Raw genomic sequence first — 18,972 nt, 5'->3', positions numbered from 1 at the left:
CAAACATTGATGATTTTGATATTTCTTATCAAAACTTTATTTTTCTTACAAAAAGCAGGAATCCTAAAGGCTTCTTTTGTTTTAGGCAAGTAAAACCTTAATCACAGAGTTAGGTAAAAACTAGGAGTTAATGATATCTCTGAAACCACATATTCTTTACCATCACATAGTTATACAGTCTCTGCTGTTCCAGGTGATGCAGATCTGTTATGGTTTTGACTACTCTCTCGTCATTAAAGAAGCTCTTGGGGGGAGCTTCCAAAAGATTTTCTTTGGTGAACCACTTAAGACCAGCAAAGTGTTTCTTTACACTTGCGCGAAGTGCAGCTCCGCTGAAAACTGGTGTGCGATATAGATCGAACATATTCTTCTTTCCGTATTTTTGGTGGATCTCGTCGACGGTTTTGTCCAGATCCGGCTGTTTGCAGTAATATATAACCCAAAGCTTACGTTCTGGAGCTCGCAGATCAGTTAAACTGAGCACGCCAAAGAACTCCACTATGTAGGGATTGCATTTTGGGGAATCACCTTTTGGTTTGATATAAAAAATTCGCCTCAAGTGGTTGTCGATTTCCTCCTCGAGGTCGTAATCAGTTTCTGCAGAAAGAGGTATTAGTCATCAATATTCAACCACTGTAATATTTTGACCGTTTAGCCTGATTTTTACCTGATTTTTTGTTTTGAACAGCGTTGGTTGTCATCGTAGATTTTTAACAAGGCAACACTTGCTTGTCAGACCCGAATATGACTTAATTCCCCTAACACTCCTTTTTAAATAGGGAATAAACCAATATTTCAACTGGACTGTAATAAACAGCTTTCGTTTTGTTTACGATTTCCAATTTCACAACAAAGTCCAAGGAGCTTTTAAAAGCAACTCTGTTTGCTATCGATAAAAATTCATTACATTTATTTATTTACATTATTAATGTCGTGGAGAGGGTGGCTTTTGATCATTGTACTTCTTAAACCAATTATGTTGTTCCATTATACAGTCAAAAAGCCTTCTCTGCTCTTTGTCATGCAATTCAGCAACTGTTTTGACAATTCTCACGTCGTTATAGTAGCTATTTGCAGGGGCTTCTAGGAGATGTCCTTTAGTAATCCATTTTAAGTGCGAAAAATAATCTCTTACGGTCCTACGGAACCCAACTCCACTGAATGTGGGTTTCCGATATACTTCGTGCACGTTCTTTTTGCCATATTTCTGCCGCACCTTTTCCACAACCTCTGCAATTTCCGGTTGAAAGCAGCAATAAATGTACCATAATTTCCGATCTGTGGCCTGGGGATCTTTAACGCTAAAGACTCCAAAGTACTCCAACTCAGATAGATCCAAGGAAGTGCTTTCTGCTAATGGCTGCAGATAAAATAGCCTTCTCCAGTATTTCTCCAACTTATCCTCTAGTTTGGGTTGGTTTCCGGCTTAACAAAAAACAAAGTTAATACCTTAGCTGTTTTAAGGTGATTCATAGGCTTTACCCATTTACTTTCAATGATTACGACTTCCGACCCAAGCAAACGTGAACAGAATACTGGTTAGCATTTATTCGCAGTCTCGTATTTAAAGCTTTTTAGAAGGGTTTCTTATAATAAAAAGAAGGATTGCTTCTTTTATACATTTAATTTTGCGTAGGAAGAATATCTTATAAACATATTGTTCGCAGCTATTAGGCAATCGTAGTATTTGCGCCTCTCGGCCTGGTACAAATCTGCGATAGTGTTGACCACCTTCTCATCGTTGAAGGTGCTATCGGCAGGGGCTTCCAAAATATTTCCCTTGACATACCATTTTAGACCTCCGAAGTGGTTCTTAACCCGAGATCGCATTCCTGCCCCTGAAAATACTGGCTTTCTAAACAATTCATACATGTTCTTTTGGCCATATTTGCGGTGGATTCGATCAACAGTTATATCCAACTGATCCGATTTCGCATAATACATGTACCACAGCTTTCGCCGAGGGGATCGAACATCGGTTAAACTAAGTACACCGAAATATTCCACTTCCGACGAATTATATTCATTGCTGGTTGCAATTTCTTTGAGATAGAAAATTCTTCGCATGTACGTCTCCAAACGTTTTTCCAAGTCAGGATATGCACCTGCAGATGTAAGACATCGTTAAACATAGTTATTTATACGAAAGTTCAAAGAAACTTACTGTTAGGTGTGTTCATAGCTTCCTCTGTTGATGTTGTCATGTTGGACACGATTGAGATAAATAAAATCGTTCTTTCCCTGCTAAGCTTATATACACAAATACTTGTCTTCATTTCACAAGGTTCACCATTTGGCTAGAAAAACTACGCAAAGCTTTCTATCAAAGCTTTTTGTCGGCATTTAAGCAAAGGTTATTTTTTTTTAAATTTTAAATATACTATTAATGATTTTCAGTACAATAAATCTTTTCTTTATTGAATTTAAAACGCGGGTTTATAAAAAAAAAATATACAATTATTACTAGGTTCTCAAACACCATTGGTAAAAAAAATGTTCAGTGTTTTTTTCAGAACACTTATTGAGATATAATATTCGTTAGGTATGTAAATTTTGTACATCAATGTAAAACTATTTATATTTAAAAAACGCACAGTGATTACAATTTTTATCCATTTATTTTCCAAAAAAAAATTCCGGATGGTGCGAAAGGTTTAACAAATTCTTTATAATAGAATTACATAAATAATTCTGTTCTTGCGTTCAACGAAATAATCAACTCTTCTTAATTAATTGTGTTAAAGTAACTTAGAATACTTTCCATCTGGGTTTTAGTCTCCTACGGCGCTAAATAATAGCCTCCGAAGAGTCATCCAATTCGCCCTTGATCTCTGCTTCCAAGGGAGCCACAGGATGATTTAGGTCGGGCAATATGCTTTCCTCCGGCTGCGAGACTTGGTTGATTAAAAACACGTTCGGATTGGAGGTGCTAGTGAGGCTCATTCCGACTGGGGGAGTTACGATTGTTTCATCCGGTGCTGTATCCGCAGTCCCACTTGGAGGTGCAGGCGTAGGCGGTATCTTCATGGCGGGTGATGCTGTGGTCTTGGGCTGAGTGGCTGTCCTTATCGGCGTGGTCTTCTTTTTACAAAGCACATATTTGTCACCAGGTACCAGAGGATTTAACGTCAGGGTAGTACCGGATTGCTCTTGTTTCTTCTTGTTAACTCTTGGTGCCGCCATGTTTATTGACATAGCTGACTTCATGTTGACAAACTGCCCGGGTAAAGCAATGGTTATTAAAGTTAAATTTGCCGGTTAGGGGTTTTAAAAATAACTACCTGGTTTGGGTTAGCTCCAGCACTCTTATTGCCTGCCGATGTGGATCGATGCTGACCTTTCGTTGCCGCTGCGGCTGCTGAAGATGTCGAGGCTCTCACAGGAGTGCTGGGGACAGCTGGAGAAGTCTTTCGGACCGCGGCCGGTGGTGCGACAGGCGCTCTGACGGTGGGACACTGAAAACCAATAATGTTCTGTTCCGGATCGAATAGTGGAATGCTGGCGGGAAGGGAGCTGCGCTGTTGGACACTCTGTGCAGTCTTCTTGGTCCTCGGTGATGCGCTGGATGTGATAGTTGTGGTGCTTACTATGCTTTTGGAAAGCGATGAGCTGCTAGGTGCGGTTGGTGTTATGGCATTAGCTGCTGAAGCGGCAACAGAAGTCGACGGCATGACCACCGGGTTATGAGAGATCGGGGGTATCGTCGTCGTCGTGCTGGTGGCCTTATTCAAGTAATTCATGTAGTTCTCCAACAGCTTCGTACCCACATCAACGTCGATGGCCATAAGCGAGCTGGTCTTCACCATCTCCTCGATAGTGCGTTGTCTCTCGGCCAAAGTCAAGGTGGCTACCCGACGGCTCAGCGCCTGGAGCACCAAATCAAGCACCTGCACCCTCGATTGAAGCTCCATGCGCTGCTTGTCCGTGGGACAGATCGGTGGCATTTGGATGAAGGCCGGCGGCAGAGAGGCCAGCATCGAGGCGCTGGCTGTGGGAGGAACAGGAGCCCCTGGATTCAGAACTTTCTTGGTCAGCGTTGTCCCACGCGGCAGCATATTCGTCAGTGAATCCAAGTTAGAAGAATCTACTGCTGGAGTGGAGTTGGCTGAAAACCCGGGTGTGAGAATGGTAGAAGCTGGCGTTGGAGGGACAGCAGTTGGAGGCAAGCCAGTAAGGGGAGCAGGAGGTCCTCCCTGGGCAATTATAGTAGGTGTTGGTGCCGCAGGAACCGAAGCGTAAGCAGAAGCGGCAGCATCTTCTCCAGAAGCTACAGCTGTTGTTGAAACAATCGGCTCACTGGAATCCCGTTCCTTACTCTTGCCCAACAACTCCAATTTGGCTCGCACTTTGCTTGGAATATCCTTATCCGCCTTGGAGATAAACTTGGTGGTAATAACGAGAAACTGTGGCAGCTCCAGCACGGGTACCTCAGCCTTTGAGTGCAAGCGTGTGAAATCGATGGCCCGCATCGGTCCGTCCAGGTTCGGACAACAAAAGTCCAGACCCACGTCGTCGTAGGATCGCTTATAGCGATTTGGGTAGAGGAATGAGAACATCTTTGTTTGGCCAATGGCATTTGGATTGCTGCTAGGCGCACTGGCCGAGGGAATCGAATGGGAGACACTCGGGCCAGAGGAAAAAGAAGCAGCAGTAGTGTTGATTTGGAAAGTGGCGGCACCCGTGTCTTCTATCACCGACTGCGGTTGCGGTGGTACGGGTGCTGCTGCAACCTCAGGCAACGGCACAAGAAGCGGTCCCTCATCCATAACCTCCGGAGGGGAATCTTCTGGTTCCGACTTCACCTCTGGAATTGGGACAGGTAAGGGCATTGACTTGGCGTGAAACATCTGCACTCTCTTCTGCTCAGCCAGCTTTATGGCGTTCTCCTGCGACTTTGCGACGTCGGGAAGTTGTGGGCCAGTCAGTGGATATATAGCTGTCTTCACGGTTGTCTTTGCAGGCGGTAATTCCGGTTGTGGTTTCGCAGCTGGTGTGGGATCAGGAGCTGCCGATGGAACATGAACTGGTTTGGGTTCTAGCTGATTTGAGCTTTTTCTTACTGGCAATTCTGAAGCTGGAGTTGGAGCTGGATTAGGAACAGGCTGAGATAAAAGCTGGGATGCAGGCACTGGCTTAAGAACAATTGCCGGCTCTGTCTGAGACTGTAGTTTTGTTTCCGACCTTGATTCCGCCGCAGAATCTGTTTCCGACGTCGCATCTTGTGGTGGTGGCGGTGATGGAAGTTTTTGTGAGACGGTATTTATCTCCTCAATTTTCTCCTGCTGCTCCCTCAAAAATTTCGTGAAGACTTGTCGATTGATTCTTACGCGAACTTTGCGTATCTTCGATTTCGGTTGATCTGCTTTACCCATAGGGGAAGCTGCCAGAGAATCCGCCGAGGAGGACAAGTCTGCAACTGTTATTTTGACTGGGAATGCCACAGCCGCAGACCCCCGAATAGGATCTTCTTTCTGTTGCAGATCCTCCTTCAGTAGCTCCTTGGGTCGCTTGGGGTTCACGACTTCTGCATCCTCTTCTAGAGGATCGACTGTTTTTCTTTTTACAGCGGGCTGGCGGCTTCGTCCGCCAGGAGCACCACCCCTTGTCGATTGTTCCAAGGTACGCGCCGGCTGTATTGGTCTTTTTTGGTCCGTAGCAGATGTTAAAAGTTCCTTCGGCACGTTCCGTTGTCTTCCAGGCGTGGGGACTGGTGTAGGAGCCAGTGATCTGTTGCTACTGGCTGCTCGTGTCATGTGCACCGATTTACTGTGGATCACTTGGCGTGGTGCAACTGGCACAGGTTTATCGGAAGAGCGGGCACTGTCATCGCGAGAAGAATCCCTTGAGTCAGAAGTTGTTTCAGCCTCTGAGGTAGGTAGTCCTGTCTTGGATCTGAACATGCGCTGCTCCGATTTGGTTTTCTTTGTTACCCCACGACCCCTAACCACCGTTTGGGCTTCCTCAGCTTCGACTGTCTTGTCATTTTCTGCGGGCTCAACAGCTTTAGCTGGAGCTTCTGGTTTCTTCGTTTCCGTTTTCTTCAGGGCTTCTGGATGAGGAATCGGTTGTTTCCTAACATTTGCACCTAAGGCAGCCCCCTCAGATTTTCTGGCCAGCATTTTCTTAGAACGGTCCAATTGAGGCGCTGTTTTGCGAGAACTGGATTGTGGTAAAATTCCATCTGACCTCCTGCTTTCGATTTTCTTCGAGAGCTCCAATTGAGGAAGTGGTATTGGTTTTCTTCCAGTCAAAGCTGAAGGAACCGATTTTTTTGAGGTACCTGCAGCCACCTCTGACTTGGGAGCTTCACTCGGCGCCTCTTTATTCTTGGACTCTGCTTTTTTATGGGGTTCCGATTTTCTGGCCATTTTCTGTGCCTCCGGTTGTGCCTTTCGAGGCAAAATGGGTGATGTTACGGGGGTGGAAACAGTAGCTTTTGATGCCTCTGCTGTTGTTCCTTTGGAAGGCAACAAGGAAACGGAAATGTTTACCTTTCTTGGAGCAGCCGTTGATCCATCTTCCTTGGAAGATTCCGTTTTCTTGTTAGCTGACAAGGACTTCTTGGTTAGCAAAATTGAGCTGTTAAGAACAGGCTGATCATCAGCCTTGTCTTTGGCGTCAGCTCTTTTCTGGGATTTCGCGGGTGTCAGAGCGGATCCATCTTCGCCCGACGAAGGTTTCTGCAGACTGAGGGTGGAACTCAGCAGGGTCTGGACCATAGGCTTCTTACCCCCCGGAGACGAACTATCAGTCTTTAGCAGCTTCCTGACAGGGGGTCCTAGTTCTACGTTCTTATTAATCTCTTTCCCTCCAGACGTTCTTTCACCTTCTTTAATAGGCGCTGTCGTAGATGACATGATGGTCTCATTACCTATAATAGAGATGTATTTGCCCTTCACATTGGTTTTTTCATGTGAGGCAATTTTGGTCCGTTTATTGGTCGGCCGCTCTTCGTCCTCCACAAGATGGCGACGACGATCTGAAATTGATGTATTTATTGTTTTAGTAATTATCCTCGTTTTAATCCAAATTTAAAAAGGAAATCAATATCAGCAATATCAATATCAACACTCACTTGGCTTGCCCAGTTCCTGTCTGTCAGTAACCGATTTTTCCACCATTTGCCGTTGTTTTCGCTTAGCAGCTTCTAAAGGATTTGAAAGAATAAAAGAAAAATAAAACATATATGTTAGTTGTTGATCTTAATTAAAAAGACGTAAAATGGAAAGATTGGACAAGCTATTAACCATCTGGCTGTGAGGAATCCGCATCGCGCTTGCGCAAGCTGCGCTTCAGCATGCTCGACGTACTGGGTTGTGGTTCTACCGTAACACTTGTTGTTTCCGTTGAGTCTGGGATTGGGCTTTTAGCGGGTTCTTCGTCGTCGGTAACATCGGTTTCAGATTCAGCTGCAACCGACTTAACAGTGGGCTCCTCCCCTCCAGGGTCGGTAGCGGGAGCTGACTCACTTTCTGGTTTTTGATCATGTGGGCTTTGTTCTTCTTGAGTTTCCTCCTTTTGGCTGTGCTCTTTTGAGATTTCTTCTTCTGAGTTTTCTTCCTTTGGGGACTCATCTTTAATGGCATGGAGCTCAGAGTTCGCTTCAGTTAATGAACTTGATTCGTGTACGAGAGCATTGGCACCTTCCTTCAAGATGTTCTCAGTTGATCCCTTTTTAATAAGCGTATCAACCTCATCAGAAGTTTCTTTATCATTAGTTTCCTGTTCTTGATCAGATTCTTCTTTCTCCTTTGGCTCGTCCCGAGTGCCACCATCTACTTTTTCGGGTGTTTCATTAGGAACTTCATTGTTTAAGTTTTGGTTAGGCTCAGATTCAGAACCGGGCAACAAATCTTGATCATGTATAGACTCTGATTCCGTTGCAACTGTAGAAATCGACTGCTCACTAGCACGTCGCTTTGGAGATGGAGATTTCTGGATGCCATCCATAAGAGCCTTCAAACGCTTTGTTTTGGTGGGAGTTTTCTTAAAAACAGATGATCTTCTTGTGCCTTTAAAGCTATTTGGAGTTCTTTTTACCAAAACGCGAAGATTGCGACAGGAGACTGAGGGAGTACTCAAAAGTCTTTGGTTTGCAGAGGTTAAAGATTCAGAACCTAGCTTAGGAGTTCTCTGAGTAGCTTTGTCAGATTTGTGTGCCAGCTTTGGAACGTTAAGTTTGGACTTCGAAGATCCTTTAAGTGTACTGCCGGTATTTTTGGTTTGATCAATACTTGAAGTGGGAGTGGTTGGTAAAGCTATTTGGGAATCCGCTGGGGAGGAGATCGTCTCCTTGTTTTCTATGGAAGTGTGTGCTGACACCGACTGCTCTTTGAGCTCATGAGTCAATTCCAAACTTCCAGTAGTCTCCTCGTGATCAGGAGCTGCTACGCTCAATTTTCCTTTTTTAGTTTTTGATTTTCCTTTTAATGGTGTAACTTTTGATTCGCTTGTTTCCGAAACGTTTTCCAAAGCCTCTAAAATGGGCAAGGAAGGTTCGTTTATAATTGAAGCAGGAGTCTGCGGGTCACTGGAATCGACACGATTCTCGTCTTTGTGAGGCTCAATATCCTCAATGACTACAGCTTGCCTTCGTTTTCTAATCCGCGCTCTTTCTAATACAGGGGATTCTGGTTTGACTTTTAGTTCCTCTGTTTCAGCTTCAGATTTTTCAACGGAATCGTTCTCTGTTGAATTTGTTTTTTGAACTGAGTCCTTCTCCTCTTTTTCATCAGGCTCTGAAATTTTCTCTTTGGATTTCTTATTACCTTTCTTACTTCTGGGTTTGGGCTTTTCCTTAAAAGCATTGGACTTGTCTGAATCCTGTGTCGTTCCTTTGGGTGTTGATTCGGAGTCCTGTTTGTGTTCAAGGTCCGCCGTTTCAGTTTGAGAATTTTCTACGGGATCCTTCTCTGCAGAAGATCTTTCTTGAACTGGGACCTTCTCCTCTTTTTCATCAGAGTCGGAAATTTTCTCTTTGAATTTTGTATTACCTTTCTTACTTCTGAGTTTGGACTTATTTTTCAAAACATTGGACTTGTCTGAAGCCTGTGCCGAAACTGTTGGAATAGGTTCCAAGACCTTTTCTGACGAGGATGGAATCTGAACTGACTCCGTATTTAGTCCTAAACTCTCCTCGTAAGTAGTTTCAGTCGTGTTCTCGTTGGGTTTTTCATCATCGGTCTTGCCGCTTTTCTGTGATATGTCCTGAAAAACGTCAGCGAAATACTGTGACGTGTCTTTTCCAATTACCTTAGAATCCTGTTCTGCAGAAGATGTATTCTGAACCGCTTCAATTTTTGGCATTATACTTTCCTCTTTATTAGTTTCAGTTATCTCCTCGTTGGGTTTCTGATCGTCGGTAATATTCCTATTCTTAATTACTTCCACCGAAACCTCTGCCGATTCCTGAACAGATTTGTTTGTAATGGCTTCCGGGTCAGTAATCAACGCAACAGCTTCTGATTTTGTCGTCAGCTCTTGGATAGTTTTCTTTGATCTAGCTCTTGATGATCCTTTCTTCTTTGGTTCCTTTTGATTTGAACCGACATTTGCTTGCTTGTCACTGTCCGATTTTTCTTGCTCGGTTTTCTTGTCAGTTTTTGATTTACCCAGGCTTGCTTTGTCATCGGACTCTGTTTCCTTGATTTCGTCCTTTTCCTTGGTTTCATTCTTTTCCTTCGAAATAACTGTTTTGCTGGAAGATTTTGATTTGGCAGAAGGTAATTTATCTTTTTGAGGTTTGGCAGCATCAGCCATCGCCTTATCTCTGCGACTCAGTCTGCCAGAGGTTCGCTCCTCCTTATCGGCGAGGGAATTGCTTTGCGTAGTTTCTGACTGCAGATCAGTTTCCTTGCTACCTGTTCTTAATGGTTTCTTTTCGGATGTTTCGCATTCTGATTTCACCTTTCCCAAAAGGGTTCTGCGGGATTTTCTGGAATTGGATGTTTTTTCCTTAGCAGGTTCCGTTTCTAAGGATAGTTTTTCGTCTTTTTGTTCAGACTCGCTAGATGTTGAGTATTCTTCAGCCGGCTTTGAAGTAGGAGGAAGTTCTTCAATTGAATCAAGATTATCTTTATCACTTTCTGTTCCAAGAATCATTTGGCTTTTTTCCGACTTTAATGGGCTGTCAGTAACCTTTTCTATTTCAGGCTCAATTTTAGTTGCTTTGGTATCTCTTCCTTCTTTACAATCTGTCTCAATTGGTAATGCTTTTTCCTCAACCTCCTTTTCTTTTTCTGTGGTCAACTGTTCTTTGGCAAACTTGATGGCACCTTTATTTTCCATCGGTGAGCGCTCTTGGGATGAATGACTTTCTGCCGGAGACCTTCCTAATCTCGGACTGTTTCGTCTAGATGAATCACAAATAAGAAGCGCCAGTTGAGTTCTCCGAGGACGCTTTGGACGACTTTCCTTAACAGGAGATGGCTTATCTGACCTGAGAGCCCGTCTGGATACTGAACTTTCATGAGCTTCAAGCTCTTTTAGTTTCTTAGGCGTAATAGCAGGCGAAGACAGATTTTGCTCTTTGGTAGCTGGTTGATCTTTCGAAACTGAGTCCAGTTCTTGCACATGAGAACGCGCTCTAGCGGGAGACGGGTCTTTTGCAGGAGGATCCTTATCAGGAAGAGTCAGTTCTTCAACTGAAACAGGATTTTTAACTAGAGTCTGTTTTTCAACTAAAGGCTCTTCTTCAACTTTAGTCTGTTTCTTTACTGGAGTTGGTTTTCCGACAAGATTCTGGTTTTCAGCTTGAGGCTTTTCTTCAACTGGAGTCGGCTGTTCAACTAGGTCCTGGTTCTCAGCTGGAGGCTGATCGTCGGATGAAGTCGGCTCACCAGGTAAGCTTTTTTCTTCAGCTAAAGAAATTTCTTCAGACTGAACACTATCCTTAGCTACTTCCACAACCTCTGAAATAGTTTCTTGCTCCAACTCCTTCACGATTTCAGTAACCGGATTTTGCCCGCCTTCCACTGATGCCACTGATACCTCACTTACTTCAATTCCTTTACCCACTTCAGCAGCCAAGATCTCTTCAGCCAACTTTATGTCCTCCGCCAGCTGAGAGTCGCTTTGCTCGAGAATATTTCCTGTTGCGTCCACATTTGTGAGCACTGACGGCAGTTCAATGTCTTCCGTAGCTTCAATTTCATTTTGAGTTTGGTCCAAATTCTTTATTGTATGATCGTTGGATTCTAACAAATCCTCAACAGCAGAGCCTTTTTGAAGTTCCAGTTTTTCTGGAATGGAATCTTTTTCGTCCAAATCTTGGATGTTTTCTATATTTTCAGTTATATCATTGCAAACCTCTACGGCATCAGAGGTTTTGGTTAATGTGTCCAGCGTAGGAGGTGATTCTTCCTCGAGATTCTCAAAAGGCTCTTTATCCAACTGTACATCCCTGTCCGGAGCACCTTTGAGGTGCTTTTCGTGATGACATGAAGTCATGTTAGTATCATTCTGGGATACGTTTTCAGATCCTGCGAACTCTTTGGTTTTATCTTGTTCTGAATCTAGTTTTAGTGACTCCTGCTCTTCTGAATTTCCAGTCTCCATTGTCGCATCCGCTTCGCTCGCTTTCATCAGTTCGGCTTTATTTTGCTCCAAGCTTTCGTCTGCATTTTCAGTAACTCTGGCTTGTGCCATCTCCTGTTTCGGAGCATTTTTGCGAGGCCTTCCGCGTTTTCTCTTGACAATCTCGCCTACCCCTTCTTGCGCATTAGGAGTTTTTTCCTCCGTGGTCGCAGCTCGATTTATACGCTTCTTTTGGCTTCGACCACGTCCCCGCTTGGGGAAAGAATCGCTCTTTGAACGCCGCAGCTGAGTCCCTGAGGATTCCGGGTTATCCAGTCGTTCGCTAGAATAGGTGAGCTTGCGCACATGGCTCTTGCTCAAATTGGAGGAAACTTTAGATCTCGATCTGCTGCGCGTCTTGGAGCCGGATCGCTTTTCAAACTCGTACGAGCGCTCCACATCAATCTCCATGATCTGCTCGGCTAGGTTAAGACTCATGCGCTCCACCGTTTCTAGCGTAACACTGTCATCCACGTCATACAGCTTCTTATTGGTGCTGGTCTTGCTAGCTGAGGATTTGGCACTACTACTGGCCCCTGGGGCCTCCTGTTCCTGCTCCCGCTCCGTTTTCTTATCCTCCGCCTCCTCTTTGTCACTGGCTGTGAAACAAAAAGCAGAAATAGTTACAAATGTAAGAGTATGGAAGAGTTGGGGGTTCGCGGGGCGCACATGATCAATAAATGAACGCCCCATTGGACGTAGGTGCACACTTACCCGTTGATTGCTCATTAGCATGCTTAACCTGTTCGGAGGTAGAGGATTTCTTTTCGTTGGAGCGGGATTTCCTAGCACTAGACTGTTTCTTATAGATAGGCGGCGCCTCGGCGCAACTGAGATTACTCAAGTATGACTGCAGGCGCTCATAAGCACCTCTCAAAACCGACTCCCGATCATTTTCAGGACGCTCCGTGTGCTCATTCTGCTCACTCTGCGGCTCCTGGCCCTCGTCGTCGGAAACAACAGGTGTCACGGTGTCTACACGGTTTATGTGTGTTTACATATTATGAATATTATCAGAGGGTTGGCAGTATCAACTAGTTTTTAGCGCTGACTTACCCGCCACCGAAGTGGTCCTGCTCGTGTCTGTTGAGATGTCGATCACCGGCTCGGCGTCCTCGTCCTCTGAGTCGCGATCTCCATAAAAGTCCGATTCAAATTCGTACGAAGAATCGCTGTCCGAATCTCCATAGTACTCCCCCAAAGCTGTGTGCATTACCAAAGGATTAGAAACCAATATGACTAAACAACTCAAAGCAAAGCTTACTCAAGGGATCTGTTTTGGGTTCGTGCTGTGAAGGCGTAAGATCGGTTTTCTGTGCCTTTATAATGGTTACCGACTTGTTTTTCGAGGATGCCAAACCACTGCCGTTCACAGAACCCGACGACTTGGTAACCACAGGGTCGGAATTCTTGGATCTAGCACTTAAACTAGGATTTGCAGCAGATTTGTTTTGAGAAGCTGACAGTGGTTTGCTGTTTCCATAGGTGCTGCCGCTGCTGTTGCTGCTCCTTCTGCGTTGAGCTGCTCCGTGGGATGATTTTCTAGCACCTGCCTGTGAGGTACTGGGCTTAGAAACTGTCGACCGATGCGAAGGACGCATTAGGGCTTCGCCTGTGGTTGGGAATTGCCTCGTTAGAGTAGAGTAGTAAAGGAAATTAAGGGACACGTACCCAGATCGTCCACCGAATCAAAGGACTCGTAGCGTTCGCGACGCCTATTGGGCTTCGATTTCCCACTTTTTCTGCTGAAAAGGGCTTCCAGGGCATCGTTGGAATCGTCGCTGGAGGAGGATGATGGGGAGCGGCGGCGGCCCCGGACTTGCGACTTGGAAACGGAACCCTCGTTGAGCAGTTCCTCGTCTAGATACTTGCCGTGGAAAAGCTTTTGGAATATGTCCGCATCGATCGAAGATGAGTTGCTAGAATCTGATGAAATGCGGCGCTGCCGGGAAACGCCGGCAGAGGAAGAAGGCGTAGCGCCCGATTTGATTCCTAAAATTACAAAAATCACACAGAAACCACACATTAGATACATGATTATGGCATTTAAAGGATAAACGCACCTGGCAGCACCAAGTCTTTATACTCGTCCAGATATTCTATGTCCTCCATATTACACTTTTCATGTGCGTCGCCCGATTTGCAAATTTTCAGTTTCGCCTCGTTTCGTTAACGAACCTTCCGCGAACTTTGAAAAACTTGTCGGGCTATTCAGCAGACCGGATATATACCCATTAGAAGAACCAAACCTAGTACATAAGTCTCTTTTTTCAGCGCAAAAATCCCTTCGAATTCAAGCAAAAATGATGCCGCTGTATTTAGCGTGATTGTAGTTGGACTGTGTGAAAATACCAAAAACAGAAGAACGAGCCCGCGCTTCTGTGTGCCCGTCGCTAGATTCAATAATTGTTAAAAGTTTTGAAAGCAGCTGCATAATGCATTTTAATTTTTGGTTTTCGGATTACTAACTTACTGCTTTTATTTTTGTTCTTTAGTTATTTTATTTTCTGGTTTATTTCGTTTGCCCGGCGAAAGCTTTTAAAAATATACTTTACGAGCGACCGCTTCGACATTTTTTGTTAACCAATTGTGGTCAGCTATTCTTGTTGGCTATACAATTTAGATACATATATGTAATCGTTATTAATCATAGACTATCCTTATTAAAATAGATCAATGCTTCTGCATTGATTGATTGATTCTGCATTGTCTTATTTTAGTCGGCAAAGTTGAATAAAAAACCTTAAACAAAAACTTGTGCTTCGGTGTTTTATTAATTGATCAAATAAAATAAAGTGTTAAGTAAAAGTATTGACAAAATATATCCGTTACTTATATGTTTGCATTCAATAATTCCAGTTGTCTTATAACCGGAGAGGATGATAAAAGATGAAGTTGTCCTTAAGTAGTTCACTTAAAAACTGAAATGAACCGATAGTCGCAATGAGTTTTCGGCTCCCACCTCCAGCTGTCTAAAACCGCGATAGTTGTCACAAGTCCTATCGAATGCGGTGCCACCACCAAAGTGACGTGGAACGAAAAAATACGAAGCGACACGAAGCCGAGCACGTCAGATTCACGTTCATATTCCACATAGCGCTCACATTTTCCAGGTCAGTCGGTCCAGAAAAAACAGACAGCCCAAAATGGTGAGTTAAACTAAGGAGTAATTAAGTACGCCGTCTAATTTAAAGCACTATTAACAGCCCGCTCCAGCAAGTTCGACGTCCGTTGGCAGCGGATCCCGCTCGCCCAGCAAACTGTCGGCGCCACGTAGCGCCGGATCCGGAGGCGGCAGCACCCTGAAGCAGCGAAAGACCACCAGCAGCACTACGGCGGCCAGGAGTCGTGCACCCGGCGGAGCCGGTACCGGTGGCATGTGGCGTTTCTACACAGATGACTCGCCCGGAATCAAGGTGTAAGTGTACATAGCTGGCTATTTTTAAAGACACCTCAATTATGACACTCGATTCTCTAGTGGACCCGTGCCCGTGCTGGTCATGTCGCTGCTCTTCATCGCTTCCGTCTTCATGCTGCACATCTGGGGAAAATACAATCGCTCTTAAGCCCGTTCGATTCGTAGCCAATAAATACTTTCACCTCAACGAACGTGAACAATGTCGACGTCATCATTTCTTTCGCGGCGCGATAACATGAGATCCATTCCGCTTGTTGAGGCATTGGTGTGTTTTCCACATGAAATTAATTATAAATAAGCTTAAGTTAAAGACGTGTTTAAACGTAATGCATATTTCAAAATTGTATCTTATTTCGCATCCAACCCGTTCCGGTGGGCTGGGGATTCATTCCACAATTTATCGTGGTTATGTGCATCAGAACTTCCGCGCAGCCGTTGCAATTCAAAATTTGTAAGACATTCAAAAAGTGTTAAGAACAAATAAATTTTGTATTAAACAAATGTGTTGGTGGATCTTTTAGGGTGGGGCCGAAGAATATTGGCCATAGAGTGAAGTGACCTGAAGAACCTTACGCGATTATCAGCTTTCCTTCAGATTTTTTGTAAAATGAAATTTAGTGATTTTTAGAAAATGTTCAAGTATTGCTGAAAGCAAAGTTTATATATTCAATTGAATCTCTTAAGTATTATAACCAAATAACCATTTTATTAGTTTTTATGCAGCCCATAAACTATAACGTAGGTTGGGATATGACAAAAAGAGTATCTTAAAGACATTGTACAGAGGTTTCGCCCATAAATGTATATTCCTTGAAATACTTTGCGCGGTGATTACACCTCCTTTCCCTGTGATTTTGTTTTCCGCACAAGAGACAGCCTTTGGTGAGCTTAAACTTTTTTTTAAAGTTAGGGCACCTGGTTTCGATATGCCCCTTTTTAGCACACAGCCAGCAGTGTTGTTTGGATTGATAGAATAAGCAGCTGTGACCTTCTCTCTGAGTGCATCTTCTGCAGTTTGTACAGTGAACATAGTTGGGTTTGACGCAGACATCGCAGAAATCGCAGTGCCTATATGTTTGACCATTCACAGATGGACATTTTCCACAGCGATTGCAGTGAATGTTATCTTTGGCAGTGTGATGATCGCACTTTTGACAGTTCTTATAGCCTTCTTCCGCGGGTAGTTGAAGTAATTTAAGTGGCACATTAGTGAACAACCGCACGGGGGAGCCGCAAAAGCGGCTTTGCTTGCCCACATTGGTATACCTCAGGTGATTGGTGTAGTTTATTCTGTAGTCGCACATTTCCATCTCCGGCATTTCCTGCCTGATATGATTAGCTGAATAATAGGGATATATCCAAAATATAGAAAGTGGAGTGGACGGCAACTTGTTGATTTTATTGTGAAGTTTTCTCAGGCTGCGCAGGGTGTTGGAAATCAGCTCAGTTCGACAGCCAAATGGAGGATCTGTTACTATTAGCAGTTGATCCAAACTGGAAAGAAGAAAAGAATGATTAATCGTGGTAGACCTTTCAAAGGTTGTAAACATTACCTGGTACCTTCCAGGAACTTTTCGAATGGCTTTCTGTTGTAAAAGAAGTGATTATTGCACATGTTGTAGAGACAAAACTCTTCAGGTGCTAGATACTTTGCAAATCTCTCATCCAAATCTAACAGAAAACTTTGCAGTTTGTCGCGCAGGTGGAAATGTAGTCGTGGTGCGCCCATGCAAATTACCTTGCTGATGTAAAAAGATTAATAAGACTCCAGAAAGGTTATAAATTAACAAACCTGGCTCCTATATTTTTACACTGATTGGTCAGGAAGTTAAGAGCTGCTTCGTCAAAGAAATATTGGGCGTTTACTTTATCCTGATCAAGTGCAGTTAGGGTTAACGTGGGATCAGGAATGGATTTATTTAGTGATTTTCCGGTTGATACGGGGTATTCCTTAATAGAACCTGTATTCCCAGATCTTGCACCAGGCCACTGATCCGCCGGCAGGTGAAAATTGCAGAGTTTCGAGTCTCGATGAGCAGAACAGGCGTAATATCCTTGGCCAGGAAGCTGCGATTCCCGGTAGAACAAAACCGTGGGACCATGCTCGCATCGGGGATGCTTCATCCCAGGATCATCGTCATTCTCCTCTATTTCGAGCATAAGTTTGTCACTTTTATTATCAAACATTTTGAAGAAACGTTTATTTGGTGTAGAATGTACACAAACCACAAAAGAAGAAGAGCATGTACAGTGAAGATACTAATATGATGAAAAATAGTTTGTAAAAGTATGAAGAAACGCCTTATATATGAAAATATCAGTGTTTTTACTTGAAATATAAAACTGTTTAACAATAAAATGATCAAATCTTATTTATATTGACAATTTACAGTTTTCTGCGTTGCATAAAAAAATGTGTACAAATATTTTATGTACCTTAAGAAGCTGTTATAATTTTGTGATTCTGCTTTTATTTAATTAAATTAAATAGTTTATTTATTTTGTCAAGCCAGTTTTGACGATTTGGCAACGCCAATATACATCGACGCGGATATATTATCGATATATTACACATTTAAATTCTTACCTTCCCTGGTCACACTTAAAATGTTAAAATCTATAAAAGCGACGTGCAAATCTGGAAAATTCTTTTAATAAAAAAATTTTCGGTGGATTCGCGTGGTCAACGAAAAGTAAAATGATAACGTTAAAGCAAAGCCAATTCAAGGCTTTATATTTTAAAACAAAAATAAGCTAATAAACATTTCGGATGCGAGCGCAATTAGCGGATTAAAAGTAAGAAACCAATATTTTTCTTGGACTTCTTGTTTTTTTGATGAATGTTCTTTTTCTGAAGAGTCGAATGCCGGGTCGCAAGATTCGTCATTCTTTCTTGTAGAAAGAATAAGAACGGCCAACTGATACACTACATGTCCTACTGCATTGGACTAGATTGTTTAAGGCTAAAAACTAACCTTAATTTCGTTTTTTTTCTAGATGTGCAAAACACGTGGTCTGAATAAGAAGTGCAGAAAGATTCACCCGGCATTGGCCTCTACAGGTATTTATTCCTTTCTCGTTCTCACTTATTAATAGTTTTACGTTTTCTGATGATAAGTTCAATCTGAACAAAGTGCTGTTGATTCACAACTTAAAATTAAACCAAAAGGATTCTGAGATCTCATTATTTGTTTCAAGTTTTAAAAAAAAAATTGAAAAGAAAGGTTATATTAATCTCAAATTGTTTTATTTTTAGCTTTCCGTCTTAGAGAAGCCGCCATTTTATGGATCAATCTGGAAAAATGTTCTAAAGGTAAGATAATGAAGACTAAAATATATTTTTAATTTAATTTCCTGATGATAAGTTTAATCTGAACAAAGTGCTGTTGATTCTCAACTTAAAATTAACCAAAAGGATTCTGAAACTCTAAAAATAAATATTTAAATTAAGAGAATATGGCGATATATACCTAACCTAAGTTTTCTTTAATTTTAGCATCTGCTGAATCTTCTTCCAAAAAGAAATGGTTGCACAAAGTGGTAAGTCTAATACAAAGTTATAAAAGAAATTATTTAATTGATGACAAGAAATTACCGTTTGATTTCCGTGATATTAAACCCCAAGGCTGCTATTTAATAGTAACTGATTTTCATACCAAAGTTACTTTTATATCATTTTTTATTACATCCAAATAATGAAGTTTTCGTTCTTATTTTAGATATCTTTCAAAAGGAAATTAAATAAAAATAATTTCGGCATCGAATACACAAGGTAAGCGTTCGTTTATGATTTCAGCTTAGCTTTGTTTTTTTATTGATGAAAGTAATTACCGTACGAATTCTTTGATTAAATCTAAATGGCTGCAATTTTTGCAACTGAACTTGATGATATTAAAAAATATATATGGTGTATTCAGAGTGTTAAAAATGTGTTTTTTTATTTTGCAGATTTTATAAGACTGAAAAGGGATGACAACCTT

At 42.6% G+C, this 18,972-nt stretch overlaps 6 protein-coding genes and 2 non-coding genes across 10 annotated transcripts; 3 read left to right on the top strand and 5 right to left on the bottom strand.

Moving 5' to 3' along the window:
- Window positions 1–13: 13 nt before the first annotated feature.
- On the bottom strand, window positions 14–834 carry LOC108086744. The gene is made up of 2 exons (XM_017183784.2): window positions 668–834; window positions 14–597 (listed from the first exon to the last, which is right to left on the bottom strand). The coding sequence occupies exons 1-2, from the start codon at window positions 699–701 to the stop codon at window positions 128–130; spliced, it is 504 nt and encodes a 167-aa protein (XP_017039273.1). The 5' UTR covers window positions 702–834; the 3' UTR covers window positions 14–127.
- A 59-nt stretch (window positions 835–893) lies between these two features.
- Window positions 894–1,523, bottom strand: LOC108086645. The gene is made up of 2 exons (XM_017183623.1): window positions 1,483–1,523; window positions 894–1,425 (listed from the first exon to the last, which is right to left on the bottom strand). The coding sequence occupies exons 1-2, from the start codon at window positions 1,484–1,486 to the stop codon at window positions 926–928; spliced, it is 504 nt and encodes a 167-aa protein (XP_017039112.1). The 5' UTR covers window positions 1,487–1,523; the 3' UTR covers window positions 894–925.
- Window positions 1,524–1,533: 10 nt separating this feature from the next.
- On the bottom strand, window positions 1,534–2,285 carry LOC108086644. The gene is made up of 2 exons (XM_017183622.1): window positions 2,165–2,285; window positions 1,534–2,105 (listed from the first exon to the last, which is right to left on the bottom strand). Exons 1-2 carry the CDS (start codon window positions 2,274–2,276, stop codon window positions 1,615–1,617), a joined length of 603 nt encoding a protein of 200 aa, XP_017039111.1. The 5' UTR covers window positions 2,277–2,285; the 3' UTR covers window positions 1,534–1,614.
- A 315-nt stretch (window positions 2,286–2,600) lies between these two features.
- Window positions 2,601–13,905, bottom strand: LOC108086728 (flocculation protein FLO11). 3 transcript variants are annotated; one of them, XM_017183753.2, is made up of 9 exons: window positions 13,638–13,905; window positions 13,246–13,566; window positions 12,839–13,186; window positions 12,631–12,777; window positions 12,289–12,549; window positions 7,248–12,173; window positions 7,076–7,147; window positions 3,282–6,979; window positions 2,601–3,216 (listed from the first exon to the last, which is right to left on the bottom strand). In XM_017183753.2, exons 1-9 carry the CDS (start codon window positions 13,684–13,686, stop codon window positions 2,788–2,790), a joined length of 10,251 nt encoding a protein of 3,416 aa, XP_017039242.1. In that variant the 5' UTR covers window positions 13,687–13,905; the 3' UTR covers window positions 2,601–2,787. The 3 variants fall into 3 exon arrangements, with proteins under 3 accessions (XP_017039242.1, XP_017039244.1, XP_017039243.1); XM_017183754.1 differs by lacking the exon at window positions 2,601–3,216 and having other exon boundaries at window positions 4,835–5,005; window positions 5,061–6,979; XM_017183755.2 differs by lacking the exons at window positions 7,248–12,173; window positions 12,289–12,549.
- A 683-nt stretch (window positions 13,906–14,588) lies between these two features.
- On the top strand, window positions 14,589–15,325 carry LOC108086631 (protein transport protein Sec61 subunit beta). The gene is made up of 3 exons (XM_017183606.1): window positions 14,589–14,723; window positions 14,781–14,992; window positions 15,053–15,325. Exons 1-3 carry the CDS (start codon window positions 14,721–14,723, stop codon window positions 15,138–15,140), a joined length of 303 nt encoding a protein of 100 aa, XP_017039095.1. The 5' UTR covers window positions 14,589–14,720; the 3' UTR covers window positions 15,141–15,325.
- Window positions 15,326–15,676: 351 nt separating this feature from the next.
- Window positions 15,677–17,264, bottom strand: LOC108086633 (rRNA N6-adenosine-methyltransferase ZCCHC4). Its single transcript, XM_017183608.2, has 3 exons — window positions 16,785–17,264; window positions 16,546–16,734; window positions 15,677–16,486 (listed from the first exon to the last, which is right to left on the bottom strand). The coding sequence occupies exons 1-3, from the start codon at window positions 17,177–17,179 to the stop codon at window positions 15,760–15,762; spliced, it is 1,311 nt and encodes a 436-aa protein (XP_017039097.1). The 5' UTR covers window positions 17,180–17,264; the 3' UTR covers window positions 15,677–15,759.
- An 829-nt stretch (window positions 17,265–18,093) lies between these two features.
- LOC122320204 lies at window positions 18,094–18,174 on the top strand. Its single transcript, XR_006245551.1, has one exon. It is a non-coding gene; the product is annotated as a small nucleolar RNA Me28S-Cm3227 (small nucleolar RNA).
- A 166-nt stretch (window positions 18,175–18,340) lies between these two features.
- Window positions 18,341–18,419, top strand: LOC122320205. The gene has a single exon (XR_006245552.1). It is a non-coding gene; the product is annotated as a small nucleolar RNA Me28S-Cm3227 (small nucleolar RNA).
- The last annotated feature ends 553 nt before the right edge of the window (window positions 18,420–18,972 follow it).

The sequence above is a fragment of the Drosophila ficusphila genome, unplaced genomic scaffold (assembly GCF_018152265.1).
Source record: "Drosophila ficusphila isolate 14025-0441.05 unplaced genomic scaffold, ASM1815226v1 contig_414, whole genome shotgun sequence".
In the NCBI taxonomy this organism is placed as follows: domain Eukaryota; kingdom Metazoa; phylum Arthropoda; class Insecta; order Diptera; family Drosophilidae; genus Drosophila; species Drosophila ficusphila.
This window is presented reverse-complemented; position numbering and strand designations above follow the sequence as displayed.